Genomic DNA, 16,629 nt, shown 5'->3' on the forward strand with positions numbered 1-16,629 from the left:
GCCTGGGGCGCATCTTCAGGAAAAACCGGTAGAGGTAGTCAGAGAACTATTTAGTCAGACGCTAAACTGATCCAACCCCAAACACAGAAAAGCTCTTTCTTTTTCCCTACAGGAATCTTTACAGCTAGTTACACCCAGAACATTAAGTTGAAAGGGGAAAACCATAGAACAAACTGATCTGATACATGCACTCAAATATGTAACAGTTAAATGCACAAGTTATTTAAACACCATACACTGTATATGTGGTTTTGCTTTGTAATCTGCACATTTCATGCACTAAATGCTCTCTTTGTATGACAGGTTATTAATCCTACACTGGCAGGGTTGCATCAGCATTGCTGCCTCTTCAGCCAGACACTTGTCTTTTCCAAAACCACTAACTAACCACTATTTTACTCACTAAACTCAAGTTCATACACCTTGCATTTACAGCAAAGAGCTCATAGTCTAACAGGAGTCAGTAGAAAATACATGGTTATTTCAGATCACTTAATATCAGGCAGCGCTGACAGACATGCATGTTTATGTGCAGTCATATGCAAAATGGTCATTTGATCTATTCACTCTTTTATTTACCCTGGCTAAAAAAAACACTTCCAAATGTTCGTGCTCACTTAAACTGACACTCCCATAGCCCGCAAGGAGTGCCATACTCTGAAGTTTGAAGGTGACTGGCTTGTGGGCAAAAGCAAACATTCTCATCATGGGGTGTAAAAACTAAGCAGGCCGTTTGGCCTGAGGTGCTCTGTGCTGTGCCCGATGCAGGAATGACATCGGACTGGTTTGGAGAAACACCTAGACCCATCTATGCAGGGAGTCACCCCTGTATGCATGCCAGGGCAACCCTGAAGCGCTTTGTTTAAGCTTGCACAAAAGGACAAAATGCAACTAATCAACTGGTGCAGTTGTAGTTTAAGCAAGTGGCCATAGAAAGATTTAGAGAGATTGGTATGAATAACATGACTAACAGCAGAAAGTGTATCATACACTATGCAATAAACAATATACTGTAAATTTCTTATGATAATTAACACCCAGAACACTAATATAGGAATGTTGCACTGGGCTTTCATAAAGGTGAATAATTGTAATCTCAGAAAAAAACTGTATAGCCAGCAAATCAGAAAACTTAGGGACAGTTTTCTTGGCTTTTTCTTATTATTGCCTTTCGCTGCTTCAGTTCCAGGGTCCTGATATTATTCGTGCTGACTCAGTATCACACTTGAATAAAACCTGTGCTTTTCATGCTGCAACAAATCAAAGTGTCTGCTGTTAAAAAAAGGCCTGTTGGGTCTGGTCTTACAGTAGACATCTGTGTTTAGGTAGATAGATAGATAGATAGATAGATAGATAGATAGATAGATAGATAGATAGATAGATAGAGCTGGTGCTGGGCATGTAGACATCTTCCGTCCACTAGGTGCAGCACCGAGTGCACTACTGTACTGAGCTGCAGTCAAACTGGGGGGGAACAAGAAGCTCTGCCACCTTTTTTTCAGTTTGCTCATTGCATTGATTTGGAAAACACTTATGTGATTTTTACATTTTTTTGTGCTTTCCATGCACACGCATCATTCCTTCTGCCTTAGAAGTCACTAAGATTCACCTACCATCTGGTGAGTTCAATAATCTTCCTGTAGCAAAACATATGAATACCTGCACTAAATGAATGAAATGCCCATCAGCAAGCATCAAAAACAGACAGTAGTAAATAGGCTGTGTCTAAAATGACACATGGACAAGTCAGACAGAAAGATGCAAGGCCAACTGTATAAACTACATACAGAATGTCACACAAACATGTCATGTTGTCTTCTTAAAACCAGACAGCTCCAGACTTTTCTCACTACAGGCCATGTGACTGTGCAGGAAAAGCACAGGTGTAGCTAACTGAATTGCTAATGGTGAAGTAGCCTTCATTAATGTCAAATCTGACCTATTGGCAGTCAGTCCCCAGTCCTACCAGTGGCTGGCTATGACCATAGCATGGCATAATATTATAATTTCCAAATCGCACAGTGAGAGTGAGATAACACAACTGCAATGTTTCAAAGAACTTTTCTATGTGAAATTGTTTGAGTCACTGTTCTGACTCAGCAGGTTTTTGGCCGTGTTTGATGGGTACTGTGTCTGCATTAGCATAGGTACTACACGCCAGCGTTATATACATGTAAATTCTATAAACTGCCCTGTGATTACATCATATTTGTCAGACTATAATCTCAGTATCAACCTGCAGATCCTCTTGAACCTGCAGGGAGCAGGGACAGAGCCGTGACTGGGATCCAGACTATAAAATGCTACTACAATGACACTGAAGTCAGCCTAGAGATCCTAATGTGTCTCTGTGTGTCAGTTGATCCCCGCTCTTGGTGGTTTTCTTGCTAAGGCCTCTAGATGGCATCCTCCTAACATCTTTTGCAGCCGGGGGAAGCAATTTCAGAGTTACTCACTATTTGAAAAGCTTGTTGACTTACTCATACTGTTGGCTGCAGGCCCCTTTGACACATGGGATATATTATTTTTGAAGTGCTGAACAATTCAACTTTTTGTCACATTCATATATTCTTTTCAGTTCAATTCAAATAACTATTTATCCCCTAGGGACAATTTAAAAGCACACACAGTAGTTCAAAGAAAAATCAATTAAATTAAGTAAAAAACTTTAGAAGATATCATTATATATAATAAATACTACAATAGTGCAGTATAGCTCTGCAAGTGTCACAACATCATCAATACAGGGTATGCAAATGAAGCAGCATATACTGTAGAAAAGCACAGCGTCCTTCTGGTTCTGTCCTCTCTACTTAGTAACTCAGCTAAATAAATATTTTGCTGTAATTATCTTTGGTGGCTTTCTGCTATTCACAGAACTGACGTAACACTGTGGCTCCTCCCCGATGTGTGCTTCCTCCTTTTGTGTCATGATTGAGAGCTTTAGGCAATGCTGGCAGGAAGCCATGATGTTTACTGAATCCTGAGAAGTCAAGGAGTGAGAAGGACCTCGATCCTTTTCTCATGTGGCAGGAAAAGTCATTTTATTTGTGAATTATGACGACAGCCTGGCTTTTCTGTAAAATACTCACAATGTGCTGTTTACTAAGTCATGAAAACTGTCTACTGCAGTATTTAATCTGGAGCAAACTGTATTATATAGCCACTGAACTCTTCAGAAGAGCTCAGTCAGTGTTATGTAATACACTGTAGTCATCATAACCAGAGCTTCTTGAGAAAAGACAACCTGCACTGTGCCTCTCAAACACAGTATTTTACACTTTCATATTTTTATAGTGATATAACACTTTTATAAACACATTTTGTTGGAGGAAACAATTTCAGCCTGCTCATATTTGATAAAGAGGAATAAGTGCTTCTTTCTTTGTCTGCGAGGTTCATTTCAGGAAACGTCTTTGTGTGTGTGATAAGGTTTTGTCATTTACCCTCAGTAACATAGACATAACATAGCAAGCTTCCTTCCAAAGACAAAGTGTTATTGAATGGTTAATGGTGTCTTTGTACTGACCAGAGTTTGTCCTCTGTCAATTCAGGAAGTGAAACCTAAATCAAATTAATTCCTTTGTGTAACAAGACTACAGCCATGACAGCAATTGGGCCCAGTGCTATCATGTGTATAACATTTCTTAATTAGCATGGAACACTGATGGGAATGTTGGTGATTTGCAGGTACAGGATGTAGAAAATTAATGAACAGAAATCGTGATGCTGGACAAAAAGGTATGGGATGATCAAATTACTACAGTTCATCCTGAGGGGAACATGAATATCACATAGTTATTATCCATCCAGATATTTCAGTCTGGACAAAACCAATGAACGTTTCCATCCCTACAGCCACACTTCTAGTCTGGTGAATAAAAATGAAGTACTGTGTTTACTACCAGTTTTTGGAGGGCAGAGATCAGATAATTTTTGCATAGTGTGTTGGAGTTTTTCCCAAATGTTTTCATCACAGACCTTGACTATATGTGACTATCTAGTGAGTGGGTGTAGCCTCTGATCAGGTGTCATAGTCACTACAGCCATCTTGGCTGACATATACAATGACCTTCCCCTGTTTTGAATCATACTATGAAAACTGTCATACTTACTGTTACAGACAAGCTAACACCTCTTTGACACTACGTGATTTCTATTCAGAGGATCATGGCAAACAGCTTTTTTTGTCAGCTAAAAGGGAAGCTTGAAGGCTTAATTCACTGTCATTTTAGTGGCAAATTGCGAAACCTTTAACACCCACGACACAGTGGTGTCAAAGTACCGTCCATATATTAACATCAGACAGGAGATGTGCAGTTGTTTGGAGGATGTATTTAATCATCTTCTGTATCACAGAGCAAGTCCAAAGTTGTCAGACTTTTTTTGATTCATCTGGCTTCAGTAGGACTAACTGTGTCTTAACAAAGCTAATTCATCATTTTTCACTCAAACTATGAGCACAGTTGCATAAGTGAGGACGGGTTTTTAATACATTTCTGCCTGTAAAAATTAATGCAAAATTCATCTTATTAAACATGAGAAACTATTGGTTTATATGGTGAACTCAGGTTGTTTCATTACCTAACAGTTCAGCGGGGTGCAGGTTTTAGATGCATGCAAACACATACACAATAAAAATAGGAGTCCAGTGCAGTGGTCACTGGTTACCAAGGAGGTCGGGGGTTCTCCCAGGGCCTCTCCTGCCTTTTTGTGTGGAGCTTGTGCGTTCTTCCTGTCTTCCTGTCTTCCTGTCTTCAACAAGACAGGAATCAGCCATTAAAGTCTTTAATGGATGCAGCTGTTAGGCTGAAAACAGGACCGGGCAATAGAAGCAAAGATAGTGATTATAAATCCATTAATAGAAAAAAGATTCCACACACAAGACCTGAACCAAAAGGTGTTGAATTTTTACAGTAACATGCAAACGGGATTAATAAAAGTGTAGCATTAGCCGTCAAAGCACTGTAGGTAGACCTACTGCATATTGTCTCTTATGCCAGGAAGAAACAAAATATCACTAGAAAAATATCAACATTGTCTACTGTGAAAGTACAACATTCAATATTCTAGTAAACACACATGTTAAGTCAGCAAGCATAAGAGTAGAAATAGTCAAACACCGTTAGTCCAAACCTTAATTGAACATAATTACTTCCAACATAATGGCTTACTTAGCGGTAAACAGCAGATACTACACTCGTAAAGGTGTTAGGGGAGTTAAAAGATGCCTCTCAATAACTGGCGACATATCTGACAACATGGTGGACGTAACAGTGTCAGTTAAACTGTTGTGCGTAGTGACTGTTCAACTGAAATGGTCAGTTACTGACAAATACAGTGACTATGGACTTAATAAAAACATGACAGTTCAGTATATGTCCCTGCAGGAAACTTTATAATACCACTTGCAATTTAAAATGTTATTTAGTTGTATGAACCAGGAAGACTAACAGCCAATACTGGCCAATTTTAACTGAGGAACAGAGACTGCAGGGAACAAGGGACCAACAACTGGATATTTTCAGGATGTAAAAAGTTTGTTGTAAAGACTAGGTGGGTATGGGGTACAGTACTGGGGAAAAGGGCACGGCAGCCACACGTTACAGTCCACATACCTTACAATGAAAAGAATTTAAATAATAATTACCAGATTCCCAGATTTGCTGTGTTTCATCCACTACATTTACATCATTTTTATACCATATACAGTGGGTACGGAAAGTATTCAGACCCCCTTAAATTTTTCACTCTTTGTTATATTGCAGCCATATGCTAAAATCATTTAAGTTCATTTTTTTCCTCATTAATGTACACACAGCACCCCATATTGACAGAAAAACACAGAATTTTTGACATTTTTGTCACCAGAGTCACTTTTATCACTGACTTTATCAACCCTGTGCCTCTATGTTACTTTCTGCCGGCTTGGTTGAGCTTGTGAAATGTCTTGTGAAAGGGGCTTTACTCAGGATTTCTGTTCTTACACAGGACCTTTCCTTTTTCAGTGTGGTAACTGCTTGACGGACCGGCCTGACAACAACACAGGGACACCCTCCTGTCACAGACATAAGTATGGGAGCGAAGGTCAGACATCCTCCCATTTCTTCCTCCAGCACTTCATGAATGAAATCCCTCCCTGCTGAGCGGTGAGTCCCGGATATCGTTTAGATTAAGTCTGCAGTCCTCCATGTATTCTCACTTGTGTTTGTTTTATAATTGATTTATTCATCCACTTTTCTTTCAATAATAAACTATTTAATGTGCAATTCCTGTGAGTTCCTGTGATGAAAGATTCATACTGTCGATTTTTAGTTTTCACCTACACTTTAAAAGTCTTCATCTGAAAGCACTGGTTTGGTTGGCGCAGTAAAAACAACATTTTCCTGTCTGGTTTTCTAATATAAAATATGAAGAATATTTAATTTGACTGATGAGGGTCATTATTATAAAGATAGTGTTTTTGTTTGTTTGGTAAGTACATGTTAAGTACATCTTGTCAGTCAGAATGAAATATCCTGATGTAGAGTACTTTGAAAAGTGCACTCATATGTCATCATAAACCACATTATTATGATTTACCATTTAGATTCATTCTGAAGATGTTAGATATTACCAGGCATCTGAGGAAAAGTACAACCGGGTCATGTACAAACAAATGTTTTCTTTTTCACAGATTTGACACCACATAAAAAAGAAGACAGTTAAAAAAAGGGGAAGTGGCAAATTTACTGAATCTCAAAACTCAAAACTGCTTTGTGTGGTCACACAGCTTTCTCCTTCCCATTTTTATTCAACCACCAAACCTACAACTGCTTTTAAGAGAAGCACATTAAATCACATTTTTGACCATCTTTCCCACATTTTCACACCGACTCATCTATCTGGGTGAAACAGACCAAAATGCCACTGAAGCAAAATGACATGTTAAACATGACGACCAACGTTTACCATCCAACCTGACAGCACTGGAGAGGATCTGCAAGGAGGAATGGCAGAGGATCCCCAAATGCAGGTGTGAAAAACTTGTTGCATCATTCCCAAAAAGACTCATGGCTGTATTAGCTCAAAAGGGTGCTTCTACTAAATACTGAGCAAAGGGTCTGAATACTTATGACCATGTGATATTTCAGTTTTTCTTTTTTAATAAATCTGCAAAAATGTCAAACATTCTGTGTTTTTCTGTCAATATGGGGTGCTGTGTGTACATTAATGAGGAAAAAAATGAACTTAAATGATTTTAGCATATGGCTGCAATATAACAAAGAGTGAAAAATTTAAGGGGGTCTGAATACTTTCCGTATATCATATACTGTAGTTTTCCCTTCTCAGATGAAGCCTTCCACACAGTAGCTGTGCACTGGACAAAATGATGTCTTTCCACTGCAGCACACTTGTTATGAGCTGCTGCAGTGGTGGACAAGCATGCCTGCTAGAAGCACATTTTCCAAAATATAGACCCATTTCTCACCTTGTCCTTATTACAAAGCAGTGAAGTAGAAGAAATGATAATAAATCCCCATCTGGGTTTAACTAGGCCCCCCTCTGTTATAATGTATTTTCTCCTGCATGCCACAATAATGAACTACAACATGCATTTTATGTTGTATATGTAGACTTTAATGTAATATGTGCATGTTCCCTTCTTTATACACTTTAATTGAACAATAAAAACGCCATCACACACAAACCTTACAAACGCACACACAGCCCCCACTAGCACCTGTTGATTAACATGTACTAGCACAAACCATCATTATCTTATTGTTGAATCAGTCATTGCACAGTAGAGGGGAGGGTGCAGCTGTCAGTAATGAAGCAAGGCTGATTCACACACACCATGACAGTCATTTCGGAAGGCAGTGGGAATGAATAAGGTGGCATGTTTGCGTGTGCTCCGGTCATAGTCCGAAGAGCAGGAAGTCTGCTGTTGTCCATGTTGCGCATTTTAAACAAGTTAGACACTGATGAAAGCTTTGGGAGCGTCATAGGAAAATCAGTATTCTTTTCCTGATATTGTCATTGCCCATCCTGTGCTGCCTGCAGGTTGCAAACATGCCACTGCTCCTCCGTTGAAATAAAACTTGACCTTGGCAGACCTCTAGGGTGATATTAAACAATGGAAGTTAAGAATTAAATAAATAAATTCTTGTAACTGGGAACGATATGTAACAGTTTGCTTTAAGAGAACTCAGATGTCAGCATGTACACTGATCTAATCTAATAGACGAACCATAAGATGGCAACACATTCACCTAATATGGTCAAATAATTTGGTAGTAGTATAGATAAAACAAAGACTTATTTTCTTGTAAGTCGCTGAGGAATGACCGCATGTGTTAATCTTCACTGGGATGTGTGAAAGACTTCCTTAGTTACTGGTGTATTTGATTTCACTGTGTACTGGTGGACACTTATTACATCACGCTAAAGAAAATACAGTGATAATGTTCCTATGCAGCAAATTGCATTTGAAGATTGAACCAAATTACAACTACATTTCTTTGTGCAACACTTTTTGCAACTGTGAAATGAAAATAAAACTGAGTGCTGATCATGTTCTGAACATGTCTAGTTGGCTCCCTCGTGTGTGTTTGTCTGACATCAGCTCAGTAAAGACCCCCATTATAGTGATATGTATGACTCTAGTGAGAGACGTGCTATCTTCATTTAGAGACTGTGTTTACAGTAGGGTACAGAGAACTGATAGAGAGCTTTGTCACACTCTGCATTGATGGTGACCTGGAGCTCAATATTGGCAAAACCAATGAGCTTGTGATGGAGTTCCAGAGGAACAGGAGGCCCCCGGTGCTGGCTGTCATCCACAGACAGGAAGTGAAGAGGGTGGGCTCCCACAGGTGTCTTGGGGTACAAATCAATGAAGCACTGGACTGGACTCACATCACTGAAGCCTTCCTCAGGAAGGGACAGATCAGGCTATTTTTCCTGAGGAGACTCTGATCCTTCGCTGTGTGCAACAGGCTCCTGCAGATCTTTAGTAGCCAGTGCTCGGTTCTTTGTGGTGGTGTGCTGTGGTGCTGAGGTCACGGTAACCTTGACCATTGACCTGTGAGCACCAAAATCTAATCAGTTCATCCTTGGACATTTGTGTCAAACCTGAAGAAGGACGGGCAGACGGATACGTGCGGACAGATGGACAGCCTGCAGTGAACAACTTTTTTATGCCACTGGAGAAGAAATGTGTGCATATAGTATTGTTTGGGGTTTTCGCGCAGCTGTAATTGTACCCAGAGAGTAGATGGATGCATGGGAAACGCTTTGCAAAAACGGGGACTAGTATGTTAACAGAATGTGTTGATTTAAGTACATTTTTCAGACAGCTTCTTCAGTTGTAATAGATTAATTGTGAGGGTTGACATTAGATTGTAGGTTTTACTTATAGACTGTAAGCCTACTGTAACAGTTACATATCAGTTTAAAATCAGCCTAACTTCTCTAGTGTCTTTCTGCAATACTCTGTATTTAACATCATTTATTAATCAGTCTGATAAAACCTCATGAGCAAAATGGATTAAACAAAGTTTGTTTGACCAGAGGAAGACTTGAAAGTGGGTTTCATAGTGTGTAGAAGTGGGTCAAAGTTTATTTCTCTGTACAACTTTCATTTTTGCAGCATATTTACTACTTGGAATGTCCTGAACAGTATGATGTTGATTCAACTACATTTTAGTTGTTGCTGTTCCACAGAACACAGTCGTTTGGCCTTTGGCTTACTGTATGATCTCATTTTTCTTTAGAAATCCGAGAATAACTAGCAGATACCGAAACCGGACTTTCTGATTTCCCCGTGTAATAGGGATAGGAAATACCTGTCCCTGGGATAAAAATTGGGAGTAACGTTTCCAGGGAATCTGCTGTAAAGTACGGAACCTGTCAAATAAAGGGTTACAACATCTCCTCCATCCCCTGCAGGTGGAGACCCTCGTGCGTCACGCGTCGTAGGCTTTAAATAGAGGCTGCAGCAGAGCTCACGTATCTAACGATCTGCAGAGGTGCGAGGAGACGTTTCTGCAGAGTTCACGTCAACTAAGTCACTGCTGACTTCAGCGAACACTTTGGCAATTTCCAGGAAAAGTTCTTCTTTCCTTCGTTAAACTCATCTACTCTGTCTGGATGCGATGGCCAACTCTGGACTCCAGCTCCTCGGTTTCATCCTCTCGCTGGTCGGTCTCGCTGCCACTATCTCCGCTACGTTCATGGTTCAGTGGAAGAAGCAGTCACAGAGCAAAGCGCATCGCGTCTATGAAGGCCTGTGGATGACCTGCAGTGGCAACGAGAGAACAACCTGCGACCCTCACGACTCCGTCTTGAAACTGCCACGTAAGTTTTATCTCATCTGCACCTACTTTAGAAACCAGACACAGCTTGTTGAGATACCTTCCACTGACAACAGGCTGCTATACTTAGCCACAAGTGCCTCTACCATTAACCAGGATCTACTGGCAGTTTTCTCACAATATATTTTGTTGAATCATAATAGTCATTTCTGCTTTGTTTTTATTATTATCTTTTCCTCTTGACAATTTCAATAAACCATAAAGACTTTGCGGATGTAAACTAGTCACATAAGCATCTCTTAGAAACGGAGATTATGATCAACAATAGGAGACTGAATCAGTGAGAAGGTTTCTGCAAATGAACCATCCTCCTCCTTTCTGCTCATCTAGCTGAGGTCCAGGCTACCAGAGCAGTGCTGCTGTTCAGTATCTTGCTCTCTGCTGTGGCAGTGATGATCTCCATAGTGGGAATGAAATGCACCCACTTCATGGATGCCAAGCCTTCAAGCAAGTCCCTTGCAGCTCTGATCGGAGGAATCCTATTCATGTCTTCAGGTGTGTTCAGAAGCAGCAGAGCCTGACAGGCTTTCACTAGCACTCAGAAGGAATTCAGATATGATGGACTAGTAATATTCCCATTCATCATCTTTACGTATACAGTCAGTGTCAAACTCAGCTGAGACTGTGTCTGTTTAGTGGTGGTACTTTCAGACCAAGTCCCTCATTACTCCTTTATTGTTTATTAATTCTATATATTTATCCCTGTACATTTTGCAGTCATTCTTTTAATAAGAATATTAATAATTACAAATATTTCCGAGCTAGAATGGTTGATTAGTTGAACAACAGAAAAGGAATTTGCCATTATTCTGATAAACAATCAGCATCATTAGTTTTGAAGTGCTGGTTGGACAAAACAAGGAATCAGATACTGTCATCTTGGGCTTTAAGAAAGTCTGAACAGTCTTTTCTCTGTTTTCTTACATTTAATGGATAAAATTATTAAATGATTTAAAACAGACTATGAAAATTGTTGTTAGCTGCAGCCTCAGTGATGTACTAACAGTAGGGTCTTGGAGTTATTTTAGATGTTGAATGATGTGATGTGTTTTTTTTATTTAGGTTTATTGACCATCATCATCACTTCCTGGTATGTGAAAATGATTGTTAACAGTTCCCAACAAACCCATCGTCTGCAGAGGTACAGCAGTCAAAAGCACACACACCGATCTGGTAAACATACACATGCATCTAAATGTGTTTGTTTTGATATTTATTTATTTGGCAGCTTAGAGTTCGGTAAGGCAGTGTTTGTCAGCGGGTTCGGTGGCTTCCTCACCATGGGCGGTGGCGCTTTCTTGAGCTGTCGGCGATGCTCAAAGCGCCAGGCAGCCCAGTCCATAAGCTCCAACCACCTGCTGCCCACCGCCATCCCCAAGTCCAACTACGTCTAGTGGAGAAGAGTGAGGAAGGGGCCAGGAGGAGCCCTGATACAGTCGGTCCAGGAGAGGAGCTCATGTCCCTCTGTGGGACTGTAATCAATATGCTACCAGCCAGTCATTAGAGGCAGGACCAGGCTTTGGCTCTAATTTATCATGGTGTGACTGGGGTGCTGCTGTCGGGTGTAAGGATGTGAAGGATTCAGTGTTTAAACTACCTGTAAGTAATTACAAAGTGTGTGTGTGTGTGTGTGAGTGTGTGTGTGTGTGAGTGTGTGTTTTAAGTCTACACATCCAGTATAAACACAGTGGACAGTGTCAGCCTCTACAAGTGTGAAATAAGTTTCTCTTCATAGCTACGAGTGAAGAACACTTGTTTCAATAGTTTCCATAAAATGTTGTACACTCTGCAGCAAGATATCTGTACTTTGCCTCTTCAGTTTCACACTGTTATTAATATTTGTATAGGTTGTTTATTATATGATTAATGTTTTTTATTTTTAGTCTTGTAACTTGTCAGGTTGTTTTTATTGTTTACAATATGTAATACAGTACATGCTCTGTTTGAAAGATAATATTTTGTACACGTTGAGAAGAAAAATAAAATGATTTTGCTTTCTTTTATCTGGTTTTCTTTGTGTTTTTTTATGTTGTATGTAAGTCTTACTTGTTTTAGCATGTAGCTGCCATATCATTATATGATACTGATAATAATATATAATAATATATTTGTTTTAGTGAAGTTGATATTGATTCAAAAATATTTTAAACATGTCTTGCTGGTTTTTAATGCAACCTGAAATTTTTTGGCTTCATTCCACTGAAAGATTATTCTTATCAGAACAAGTGGTTCTATGTATTTCTGGTACCTTCTGCACATGGCACTGGAGTAATGTTTTGTAATAAAGTATGTTTTACATCCAAATTCTGACTGCAGTCCACAGCAGTAAATAGTTACCTTTGCTTTTTTAATAAAGGTGGAGATTTGCTGACACAGATTAAGGAAGAAGTGCTCAGAACTTTGACTAAAAGTAAGAATGTACAAATAAGTTAGAATATTAGCCTAATATACTGTGTTTTATCAAAGGTTGTTTTTGATTGCTTTGTATTAATAATATGAATCTACAAAGTAGCAAAAGCTATAAAAAACATGTAAGTAAAGTGAAAAGAATGATATTTGCCTCTGAATGTAGAGAAATGCATGATAAGAACAGTGTGGGCCCCCCTGAGGCCTCAGTCGGTACCAGAGGAAAAGCCATGTGTGAAGCTGCAGTCTAATATTAACCTATTAATTCCTCAGCAGGTTGAGTCAGTGTCAACTGACTTAATAAACTGATTAATAAACTTGGGGTGGTGGTGGTGGTGGGGATTAAGATGGAGTAAACCCAGGTGGGTTGGGGTGGGGATTTAAATCAGCAAGTAAATAATAAAGACTTGGAGTGTACTGGTGATGTTTCCACCCTGAACCAGCAGCACTGGAGGAGGGTGTCAGCAGCCCAGTGATGTTATGTGTGGGTGAGGGAAGGGGAAAGCATTCCTGACACTGAGCAGGTTCCTTCCTTTTCACATCTGCTGTTATTTTACCATCAAAATACTGTATTTACTGGCATCCAATATTCACGCTGCTACCACGGTACACTCAGAGTAAAGATTTATTGCAAAGGGAGTGAGAATTTTTGTATAAACCCAGTTGTTTTACAGTCAATGTTACAGTAGGAGCATTATTAGGAAAACTGGAGACATCACTCGGTAGATAAGAGCGGGAAATGGAGATAAAACTTTGGAATGGAGGGCTTCTCACATTTTTAAGGATACACAAGACATAGAATTGGAAAGATACATTTAAATAAATCAACGTACATTGTTTGACATTTAAGACATACAGTATTTGCTGAGCTGATCTGATCTGATCACAACACAACTTAGAAAGTCTGCTCAATAAAACTAAATCAGAGTGTGGTGGGTGAATGAACGCCTTGTGACTACTTGGTCTTTTAAAAATATTGATTGGTAAGTCGTCCTGAGAGCCTGCTGCTAGACCATGGCAGCCTGACAAAAACATCTTACAGCCTGATGACCCGCTGGGAAAAATTGCCTCACTGTTCAGTCGAAGCACAACAATTAGGAAGAGACTGTGCTGTACCCTTAGCGGATGTAAATGATTGTGGGATCTCTCATGGGGCTGCAGCACTTTTACCAACATTTCCTGAACCTTCTGGGAAAAAGCTGCATGGTGGCTGTTTTGTGGCTGTAGTATGCAATGTAACTGCTGAAACAAGCTAACAGTTTGTGTACTAATTCAAACTTTTGTGGTACTGGTGTGTGTTTTTATACTGAAAGGACTTTGATTTTTTTCTATCTATTTCTATACTTGTTACATCTGAATGAACTTAAACACAACTAAATTAGTTCTGAGGACTTTAGGTTTGAAGGCTTTGTCATTGTGCATCCACGAACAGACCACAGCTTTACTGTCCATGTGCCTAAATAGCACAGGTTCACACAGTTTTCAATAATGAAACCTTCGGGACCAAAGCACAACAGACTGAGAAACACACTCAGTCTCACTCAGTCTTTCTTGTAGAAGCTTCATTTCAGCAACACTGTACTCGTACTGTACATGAGTGGAACGTGAGTGGTACATGAAAACACCCAGCGTGACACCTGCACTAAGCTGTTGAGTCAGCTCTGTCATTATTTTTGAGGTTCTAGTCTGTTGTGTTGCATTGTATTATCACATTCTTGTTGTTCGCGTCCATTTCTAATATATGTTTTGCACCTGCGCAGCATCTGGACTTGATAACTGTATACAGTAAGCAAGCAGAGCCAGTCACATTGAGTTGGTTTTGTTTCCTTAACATCCATTAAATCCTCTCTTTTTGCAGTTGGACATACTTATGAACAAAAATGTAATATTATAAAATCATCTCCACAAAAGTTTCATTGTTGTTGCCATTCTATCAAAATTAAGGAATGACAAAGAAATTTAAGTAGATCACGCCCGCATTGTAAAACATATGTTGTCTTTACAATTACATGCGAATGCATTTGTCCTGACAATAAAGAGCATTACTGAGTATATGTAAATCTGCTGCATCCTCTTACACGTTCACTTACTCACATTGTTAATTTTTAATGGCGCACAGCACAGGCTGCGGCTGAGGTCTAGTATGGTGGATTTCGGTGTAAAAAAAACTGCAATAACACTTTTGTATTGCTAAACATGTCATTTCATCTGAAGTTAAAAAAATGTCTCCATGCATTGTCTGCCCTCTAGTGGTGGGACCCGCGTGTAGCACAGTTTTCAGACGACGTGTGTGAAAGCTTTTGCTTGACATGATACATAAGATGACCACACCAAGTAGGTAATAAAAGTCTGTACTCGGACTAAATACTCATGTAGATTATAACAGAAATCCATATAAAATATGTCTATACCGCTGTAAAGCATCTACAGTGTGTAAGTTGATAAGAGGTGCTTCACTTGCTTGACCTGACCTCTGGTCTCTGTAGTTTCAGAGGGTTAATAGGATACTTGCTTAACAGGTTGATGTGGGCTAATATTTAATTTGTATTTAAGACTCACTCATGTCTGTTTTTGTTCTTAATGAACTGAACGTTTAGTTTTACAATAGTCCAGTGATCAACCTGCAAATAAAAGAAATGGCCTCAAGAGGGAGACAGTCTCCTTTAGGTGGACATTGTCTCGACAAACGGTGAACCTCCTCAAGTAACGGAAGAAACTTCCAAAAGACAGCAAGTAGCTTTAGCTCACAGTATCTGGTGTGAAAACGAAACGAGTAAACATCAGACTCAGTATTTACTACAGTTCAAATATCTGAAACCGGACATTTCTTTACTACCTGTTTATTTAACACGAAGAGTGCACCCTGATTAAATATGATGAATAAATCAAAATGGATAAAAATCAACTAAATCCTCTATAGAGACCAAAATCACAAATCAGATCCCGACACACACACACACACACACACACGGACAAAAGCATTTGTAAAGGTGACTACTCCATATGAATTAAAATAATTTTATATAGTCATATTTTTGTATAATATTGTATTTGGTGCCAATAAGCTTATTAAATAAAAGCTTATTGCTTTTATTTTCTAAGTTGAATATTTAACATTTGCTCTGCTGTATGTGGCGACACCTTGTTTTGTGGTGAAATCAAGTAAAATTAAAGTATTAGATATGATGTTTATAGCGACCCAGGGAATTCCCGGACGGGCCCCTGGTCCCCCCAGCCCCCGTATTCTGGCCATTCATTACTCGGAAGGGAGGAGTTAGCGGAGCCAGAGAGGGATCATTGCAAAATGTGTGTCCTTGACTAAAGCAACATTATTTCCGGCTCGCCGTCCTGAGCGTCTCTGCTAGGAGCATTTAAATGGACAGAGACGAGGCTGAGCTGTCTGACAGCCGCTCCTTAGTCTGAACCGAGCCAGATGATGGATGGAAACTCTCCACCGGCTGCTGCTCTGTCAGTAGTCCTGCTAATTGTCGCCTTGTCGACCTCAACAGCTTTTCTGGAACCTTGCGACCTTTTATATGACAATGCGGTGCAGGCATTTTACAGCAACGACTATAAAAATGTGGTGCGCTACATGGAAGGAGCGCTCAGCAGCTACAGAGACGTCCGGCGCACGAAAGTCCGGTGCCGGCTGAGGTGCCAGGACCAGCATGCGTTTGATGAAACCTTCTCGGACATGCACTTCTTCGACGTGGTCCTCAGAAGAGCAGCGTGTATGAACAAATGCATCGAGGAGAAACTCGGTACGCAGTCTTTGCACAAAGTCAGTGAGGATGTGGTGCAGGACTTCAACAGGAGGATCCCCTACAACTATCTCCAGATGGCTTATCAGAAGGTAGGGGAACAT

The 16,629-nt window shown here is 39.9% G+C and overlaps 2 protein-coding genes across 3 annotated transcripts in view; both read left to right on the plus strand.

The window, feature by feature from the left end:
• Positions 1-1,555: 1,555 nt before the first annotated feature.
• LOC109958267 (claudin-19) lies at positions 1,556-12,317 on the plus strand. The gene is made up of 5 exons (XM_020596786.1): positions 1,556-1,619; positions 9,934-10,341; positions 10,689-10,853; positions 11,421-11,499; positions 11,587-12,317. The coding sequence occupies exons 2-5, from the start codon at positions 10,140-10,142 to the stop codon at positions 11,750-11,752; spliced, it is 612 nt and encodes a 203-aa protein (XP_020452442.1). The 5' UTR covers positions 1,556-1,619; positions 9,934-10,139; the 3' UTR covers positions 11,753-12,317.
• Positions 12,318-16,048: 3,731 nt separating this feature from the next.
• The window catches only part of p3h2 (prolyl 3-hydroxylase 2), a 50,128-nt gene continuing 49,547 nt past the window's right edge, over positions 16,049-16,629 (plus strand). For both annotated transcript variants that reach the window (XR_002274646.1, XM_020596734.1), the window contains exon 1: positions 16,049-16,617. Coding sequence is in view for 1 of the 2 variants with exons in the window: in XM_020596734.1 (XP_020452390.1) it covers positions 16,198-16,617 (420 nt within the window). In the remaining variant the exon portion in view is untranslated. The remainder of the gene's footprint in view (positions 16,618-16,629) is intronic.

The sequence above is a fragment of the Monopterus albus genome, unplaced genomic scaffold (genome assembly GCF_001952655.1).
Source record: "Monopterus albus unplaced genomic scaffold, M_albus_1.0 scaffold31.1, whole genome shotgun sequence".
Classification (NCBI taxonomy): Eukaryota; Metazoa; Chordata; class Actinopteri; order Synbranchiformes; family Synbranchidae; genus Monopterus; species Monopterus albus.